The following is a 7,808-nucleotide window of genomic DNA, read 5'->3' as shown; positions in this document are numbered from 1 at the left end:
CAAGCGCATGTACTTGCTTCAAGCGAGCCCACCCATTACGACGCGGGCGCGGGCGGGCACCGCGGGAGTCGCAGGGGCCCCCCGCGAGTGAAACATCGCCTACGCTCTGGGTGGCGCGACCGGCGACGACGACGAAGACGACGACGGCGGTGATCCCGGCCCCCGGGTCTCCGCCGAAGAGCCTCGAGACTCGGAGTTGTCCGAGCTGTCGGACACCGACCCCCTCTCGGAGCCCGACCCTGTGGCGCGCGACGCCTTAAGCCCCCGCCAGGACGGGGCGCCAGCGGCGCGGACCCCTCTGGGGCCTGGGCCTCGGGGGGGCCGCTGCCAGGAGTGGAGGACGGCGCCGGGACCCCCCTCCGGGACAGAGCGCCGAGACCCCCGCGCAGGGTGACGTGGAGGAGGAGGAGGGGGACCCCTCGAAGCTCCACGTGGACGGGGAGCCCAAGACCGGCATTCGGCGCCGGAGAAAGGGTGTCGGGAGGCCCTGGGTCCCTGAGGCCCGGGCCAGTGTCCTGAGAGGGATTCAAGGCCCTTGGCCAGGCCCTCCAGCCCCAGTGGCCCCTGCAGACGGCATGAGAGGAGCCCCTTCAGGCAGGGCCGCCAAGACGCTGGAGAGCAGGCCCCTGGGGGAGCCCCGTGGAGGCTACTGCCTCTCAGAGGACAGTGACATCCACATCACCAGCGAGGAGGAGGACCGCAAGGAGCCGCCTCTCCCGAACCCCTGTGGCCGCAAAGAGAAGGAGACCGGTGGCCGCGTCCCCCGGGTTCCTGCGGAGAGCCGCCCGGCGCCACCAGGGGGCCTTTGCTGCTACATCTGCGGGTCGGCGCTGTCCCCGGCCTCGCAGCACCAGATCCACGTGCAGAAGCAGGAGAAGCTGGCTCAGGCCCCCTTCTTTCCCTTCCTGTGGCTGCACAGCCCACCTCCCGGGGCTCAGCCCATCAGCGAGGGCGGCAGCACCCTGGTGTGTCCCTGCTGCTTCTCCTCCCTCATGCAGCAGTGGCAGAGCTTCGAGCTGGCCAGCGTGCCTGTCCTGCAGAGACTGTACGTGGTGCCTCTGAACAGCCACGCCCCCGGCATGGCCTCCAAGGGCAGGAGGCTCCCGAGGGAGGAGGGCACCACCTCGGGGACCCTGCCAGAGGCCTGCTACCTCTGTGGGGAGGACTGCACCCCTGACGCCCGGGCTGTGGCCTCCAGGATCCTCAATGGCAATGCCAGGAGCACCATGCATTTCCCCTTCCTCAGCCTCCTGCCCTGCCCCCCCAATGCCCGAGGCCCCAACAAGCGAGGTGAGGTTCGTAGCTGCCCCAAGTGCTTCAGCGTCCTGGAGGACATCTGGGCCCTGTACCGGGCCTGTCAGAATGAGGAGCTCATCACCTCTGTGCAGGGCTTCCTGGGCAGGTACCACCAGGCCTTCCCTGCCTCTGACCCTGCTCTCTCCGAGCTGCCCACATCGACCCAGGGCAGCGCCGTGTCCGTCTGCTACATCTGCGGGACTGAGCTGGGCCCCGGGAAGGAGTTCCAGCTCAACGTGAACCCCTCCAGTCGCTTGGGCGAGAAGGAACCCTTCTTCCCCTTCCTCACTGTGTACCCACCTGCTCCACGTGCCAGGCCTGCCGACTCCACAGGCCTGGTGGCCACCTGCGTGCTCTGCTACCACGACTTGCTAGGCCAGTGGCTGCAGCATGAGGCACGCAATGCCCACCATGCTGTCAGTGCCTGGTCCCGGCAGTACCAGGTGGACACGTTTGTGTGCTTCTTCTGCCAGCAGGAGAGGAAGCGGTGTCTTGGGTTGAAGGCTGTGCGGGTGGCCCGGCTGCCCTTGTTTCTCTATACCCTGCGAGCGAGCCACAGTCTGCTGGTGGACGACGGGCGGCAGCTGATCATCGGCGCCTGTGTGGAGTGTGGGACGCTGGTGTGTGCTGGCCAAGGGCTTACCCGCCAGGGACCTGTGGGCTGGAGCTCCCCAGTGGCAACGGCGATAAAGGTAAGCAGCGGTTCTCATCTCATCCTCTGAAATCCAGGCAGGGAAAGAAGAGATGTTTTCTGTTTCTCTGCCAGGAGTTAGCACTGATTCTGTGTGATGTGTTCCAGCAGGAGGTGCCCTGCCTGAGTCAGCAGGCTGGTGCTGGGTGGATGTACCGGCTTGGCTGGGCTCAGAGGCATGCCCAGCTCAGAGGAGTTGGGGGCCAGGAGTGGTCTCGTGGAAGAATAGGGCACAGCTGAAAACAGCAAGCATGGGCCTGAACTTGAGTGTGTTTGCAGCAGAATCTACCAAACAGAGGAAGTTCGGGGCATGTCTGTCATCCGCCTGATAACATTGGTAATTAGTCCAGCCACGCAGGTCACCGAGAGGTCTCCGTACTTACCCGGTTTCAAACACATCAGAGGTGGAAGTTCCTCTTCACTCTAGCTCCCTGGTGGCTTAGCTTTTCCAGAGTTTTCCATCCAAGTTCACACTTTTCCTTTGTGACTCTGGCTGCTTAACAGCAGATAGAAAGATTTCCAGATGTGGGGGTTTGGTACCCAGGAGGACAGTGGCCTAAACAGACTTTTCCCCCTGTGGGAAGCGAGTCTTTCTTCTCTGCAAGTCAGCTGTGCCGGAGGAGGCAGGAGGCCTGGCGCTGGCCCTGTTTATAAGGCGCCTGCCTTCACGCTGCCTGCCCAGGAGGAGCCAGACAGGGCTCAGTTCATTTCGGATCTGGCTTTGCAAAGGCTGAAGCAGGCGCTGCCCCTGGTGGGTCTGAAGTGGGCATCTGTGAGCTGTGATCACCATTATGGCCACCCAGGGTCATGAATCCTGATTTCTACCAAAGACAGACCGACTTGTTTCAATCAGACGCCTGTAAGCGGTAGCCGCTGGTGAGGGGCCGGCAGAAGGATGTGGGAATGGGGAAGGCTCTCTCTGGTCTGTTCAGGAATAGTCATTCCACTTGTTTGAAAGGTTCCTGTGTCCATGTGTGTGGCACCTTTAAAGTGACCGGGCCCATGGCCTGGCTGGCGTGGCTCAGTGATTGTGTGTCAACCTAGGAGCCAGGAGGTCATGGTTTGATTCCCAGTCAGGCCATATGCCTGGGTTGAGTGCTCGATCCCCAGTGTGGGGTGTGCAGGAGGCAGCCAATCAATGATTCTCTCTCATCATTGATGTTTCTCTCTCTCTCTCTCTCTCTCCCTCTCCCTTCCTCTCTGAAATAAAATAAATAAATAAAGTGACATGGCCCAAATTTGCCCCGCACCCGGCCACTCCCTCCTCTATCCCCCGTCATGGGTTTGGCCCCATTCCTCATGCTCTGTCCAGGGCTCCTTCTCCACTGATGTTGCTTTGGACTTCAGAGCTGCCTTTGGGGACTTTGGTGGTAGGTCCTCTCATTTGTGGTGGGTGGCAGATCTTTGTGGCGCCTACTGCTGGACATCTGGAGAATTGCACTTTCCACAAGGGCTGGCACTGGGAGAAGAGCCCAGCTTTGGAGCAGGACGGACGTGGGTTCCACTCTTTTCCTTTCTCTGAGAAACCAAGTGCCAATGAGTCCGTTTATTATCCTCGCCGAGCTCTTTCCTTGGCTGGGGAGTGGCAATCTCTGTCACCCGCCTTGCAGGGTCACTGTGAGAACTGAATGGATGGGGGAATGTAAACACTCCCAGAAAGTCAAGTGCTTGGATCGTAGTGGGACCATGTCCACCCGACGTGTTGGGGCAGTTTTTTCTAGGTTAATCTTCCACGAGGCTTCGGGTTTGCAGGCTGGGTGTGGATTTCAGGTATGACAGTGTGCCATGGGGTAATCAAAGTGCTGTCTATGGGGCCTCTCCGACAGCATGTTTTCTGCAGAACATCCAAACTGGGCTGAGTTTTCTCATGTTGATTTGCTCGCTCATCAGGATTGATGAGATGCCAACTGGGGGCCTCAACGGATAGGAGCTTGAGGAAACAAAAGAAGCTACAGTTCTTAGTCCAGCTGGGGAGGTGGGAGTGGAGGGTAGCCTGGTGTGGAAGAACTCGCAAGCTGGTGTCTGTCCAGAAGGGGTCAGCGTGAGTTTGGGAAGGCTGGATGTCAGACTAACTTTTGCACCATTTCTTTTTTTAACTCCTCACCATGGCCCATTTTACAGATGAGTAAGTTGAGACTCAGAAAAGTCCGATGACCTTGGTAACTATCCAAGTAGATGGCTGAGGGGGCTTTTGAGCCCAGGTCTTCAGACCCTGAAGTCCTATTCATTGGATGGAGTGAGGTAAAGCAGGAGGAAAGGGACAGAGGTAAGGAGGAGCCATGCAGCCTTGGATGGGCAGGAGGACCTGTGGGTGTGGTGGAGGTGAGATGAAGGGGAAGTCAGGATGGAGTAACTAGAAGCCTTGAAAGCAGGAAAAGGAAGTTGGGTTTAGGGGAGCAATAAAAACTTCTTACAAGAAGGCTTGGAACAGGCCAGGAACAGATCCCCGCAGGGCCTGGCTGTGGCAGCAATGCAGGTGGATGGTGAGGCCAGCGCGCCTGTTTGTGGTGGAGGCAGCAGGGTGGGCCTCAGGCTGGATTAGACGTTGGAAAGAGAAGCATAGACCCCACCTGTAAGAGCACCTGATTGATGGGAGATGCCGGAAATGCAGCCTCTGCCTTTCCTCCCTGCACCCCTGCCTCCCATTCATTCAGCCAGCATTTACGAGGTGCCTCCTCTGAGGCAGGTGCTGTTCTAGACACCGAGGACTTGGTGGCAAGTTCAGAGCCTTCAGTGTCAGGGGACAGAGAGTCAACAAAGACTATAGCCTCCTGCAGAGCTGGGAGCACAGCAGGAGGAGGAGGAGTCCGTGCCAGGCCCGGGTGGGGAGTGAGAGCTGGGAGCACTACAAAGGGACTGGTGCGCAGGAACTGTGGGCAAAGAAGCAGCTGAGCCACCCGGGAGGGGCAGAGGCCGCTACGCTCGTTTCCTATGCCAGCTCCCGACTCCTTGGTTCTCACGTTCATATTCTGTGTCTCTCTTTAGCGTGTGGTTTGAGAATTTGGGGGGAGTGGCTGGGGCTTTGGAGGGTGGCCGCAGGGAAACCACTTAACTGGGACGGCATGTTCCAGAGCCTCATCCATACCGCCTTCTATAATGCCTCAGCTGTTTCCTGTTAGCATTTATTCCTTAGTGACAACTTTAAATAGTATGAAAGAAAATGTGAGAGAAGGAAGGAGGGAAGGAAAGGAGGGAAGGAAAGGAGGGAAGGAAGGAAGAAAGGAAGAAAGGAAGGAAAGGAAGGGAAAGGAAGGGAAGGGAAGGGAAGGGAAGGGAAGGGAAGGGAAGGAAAAGAGGGAAGGAAAGAAGGAAGGAAGGAAAGAAGGACGGAAGGGAAGAAGGAAAGAAAGGAGAGTGTCACCAGTGCCCTTGGGGTGTGTTTGTGGCTTTTCTCCCCGGAGCACCCTGCCCTGCAGTCACCACGTCTCTGAGCCGGCCGCTCGGATAGGGCTGTGTCAAGGCTGGGCTGGGGAGACTGCAACCCACCCTTCCAGGGTCCTGGCATCCTTTCCCCGGGGAGGAACCCCATCACACACAAGGCTCTGCAGAGCCACCGAAAGACCCTGGGTTTCATTTTCAATCTGACAGGCCTGGCTTTCGTTTTCATTCTGCTGGGAGCTGGCTGTGTGACCTTGGGTAAACGCATGCCCTCTCTGAGCCTTCGTTGCGGTGTAGATGATCATCCTCTGGAAGGTTTGTGATGTCAGAGCAGCTTACGTTCAGCAAGGATACGAGATGTGTCCATTCCTTTCTCCCTCCCCGAGGTACTGGATGCTCTGCTGGGTCTCTTGTTGTCACCCTCCGGCTCTGATGTTGCAGTCCCTGGCCCCCACCTCTCTGCTGGGGGTGGAGAATGGTTGTCCCTCTCTTCAAAGCTAGTGGGCGCAGCTGACCAGGCTGCTGGAGATGGCACTGGGGACATGATGATGATGATGCCTGTAGAGGATGTTTCCGTGTTCCAGGCTGTGCCACCTGCTTCACCTGTGTTCACACTTACTAAATCCTCATCACAACCCTGTGTGGGGAGGGGCCACTGTGCTCATTTCATAGAGGAAACAGCAAGTCCAGAGAGATCAAGTCATTTGCCCAAGGTCACTCAGCCAGTAACAACAGGACCAGCATTGGGCCCAGGAGTCCAGTTCTGTCGTCTGTGCCCCAACCTCTACTCTGTCCTGCCGTTCTGTCCTCTCTGGGGCTCCAGCTGTGAAGGTGGCAGTGCCCTCCAGGGGGCAGGTCATCATTTTCTCTGCATGTGCCTCCTCCACCCAGAGCAGCTGAGAGGCAGGAGGTGTCTGTATGGACTAGAGGCCCCAAGAAGCCCCCACTAGCCGGCTCTCTGTCCCCCGCTCCTCTGGCCTGCTGACAACTTGTGTCCTGTGTCTGTGCTCTCCCCAGCATTGCTCAGGTGTTCAGCTTTCAGTTGGGGCTCCTCCTGCTGCTGGGAGAGGCCTGCTCCGTCCAAGATGGGTCAGCTGCATGATCGATTGGCTTTCCTTGCAAGCCAGTTGGCGGGCAGGCCGCCCTTCCCTCTTCCAGCTCCGTCTGGAGAGCGTTCTGGGTAATGGAGCGTGCAGCTGTTTACCTAACCGCACCCTGGCCCCTCACCGTGGGGACGCCTCGCCGAGCCCCCGAGTGCGGCCTCCCAGCCCAGAACAGGTGTTGCTGCCGCGGTGCCTTTCTTTTCTCAGCGCTGACATCTGAGGCCTGCAGAGCGCGTCTGTCATCACTCGCCTGTCAGGCCCGGCACGCACATCTGTTTCCCGTGTTTCCTGGCGATCTGCGCCCACACGGCTCCTGCTCTTCAGGGAGGGCCTGGCCGCTCCTGCTGCCCGGTCCAGGCCAGTGGGGCACCTCAGCACGGCGACGGTTCAGACCGGGGAGCTTTGTGGGCTGCCCCGCTGGGCTGACTGGCACCCTCTCCCAGGCCGTGGCTGGGAAGTAACTGGGCTCTAGGCCTTTCTCAAGCGCCAACCACCTTCTCCAGGGGAAGTCTGTGCTTTGCTTGACAGTTGGGAGCCATCTGCTCCGAGGACTGAACTTTCCAGATTTGCCTTGTCCTAAACCTGGAGGTGATTGGAGACAACTGGGAAAGAGGAAGCGGAGACAAAAGGTCTTCAAAACTCAGCCGACTCTGGATGCAGGGAAGGGACGGGGCTGGAGGAGGGGTGGCTGCCTTTGGCCACGGCCAGAATCTGTAAAGCTTTCCGGCCCCTTCTCTGGTTAGATTTCCCTGGATCGCACCCATGAGTGTTTTTCGAGCGTTTGTAGGTTCTGGGCAAGTTTGCCTTGTTTGCACATTTTCTCAGCTTGAGAACAGCCCCCGTCTGGGATTCAGGCTCATCGTCTGCCCTAGGTCCATTTTTCAGTGGGGATGGTGGAGAGCGATGGTACTCCTGCCGTCCAGAAAAAGCATTTCAGAACCTGGCTGCCATTCTCCACGTAGCCCCAAGTGGGAACTTATGGGAACAGTTGTGAAAGGAGCTTCTACCACTGGGTGACCTTCACTCGGTTTCCCCATCTGTCAGAATGAAAGGTCTGGTCTTCAGGGCTCACGAGCGGTCTGCAGTACCCACCTGAGCCTAGCGGACTGGGGGCCCTGTGTTGAGAAGGATGCTGAGGCTGTGCCTAGACTGGCTGGGAACATATCTAGTGATTTATTGGCGGTTTCTTCTGTGGAGTTAGGGACAGGAGAATGACTTCTTGGGGTCTAAGTTTTCTTTATTTTATTTTCATTTCCCCCCAATTTTCATTGAGATATAATTGACACATAACATTTTATAAGTTTAAGGTATATAATGTGTTGACTTGATACATTTATTTG

The 7,808-nt window shown here is 58.0% G+C and overlaps 1 protein-coding gene across 5 annotated transcripts in view; it reads left to right on the top strand.

The window, feature by feature from the left end:
* Positions 1-108: 108 nt before the first annotated feature.
* The window catches only part of GSE1 (Gse1 coiled-coil protein), a 416,692-nt gene continuing 408,992 nt past the window's right edge, over positions 109-7,808 (top strand). For 2 of the 5 annotated variants that reach the window (XM_006087012.3, XM_023752558.1), the window contains exon 1: positions 113-1,988. In XM_006087012.3, the coding sequence (XP_006087074.1) occupies positions 576-1,988 (1,413 nt within the window). In that variant the 5' untranslated portion in view covers positions 113-575. Of the gene's footprint in view, positions 1,989-7,808 lie in introns of all 5 variants that reach the window. The other 3 variants (XM_023752561.1, XM_023752560.1, XM_023752559.1) reach the window with 3 other exon arrangements.

The sequence above is a fragment of the Myotis lucifugus genome, unplaced genomic scaffold, assembly GCF_000147115.1.
Source record: "Myotis lucifugus unplaced genomic scaffold, Myoluc2.0 scaffold_35, whole genome shotgun sequence".
NCBI lineage: Eukaryota > Metazoa > Chordata > Mammalia > Chiroptera > Vespertilionidae > Myotis > Myotis lucifugus.
The sequence above is the reverse complement of the archived record's forward strand: the minus strand, read 5'-3'. Positions and strand labels throughout refer to the sequence as shown.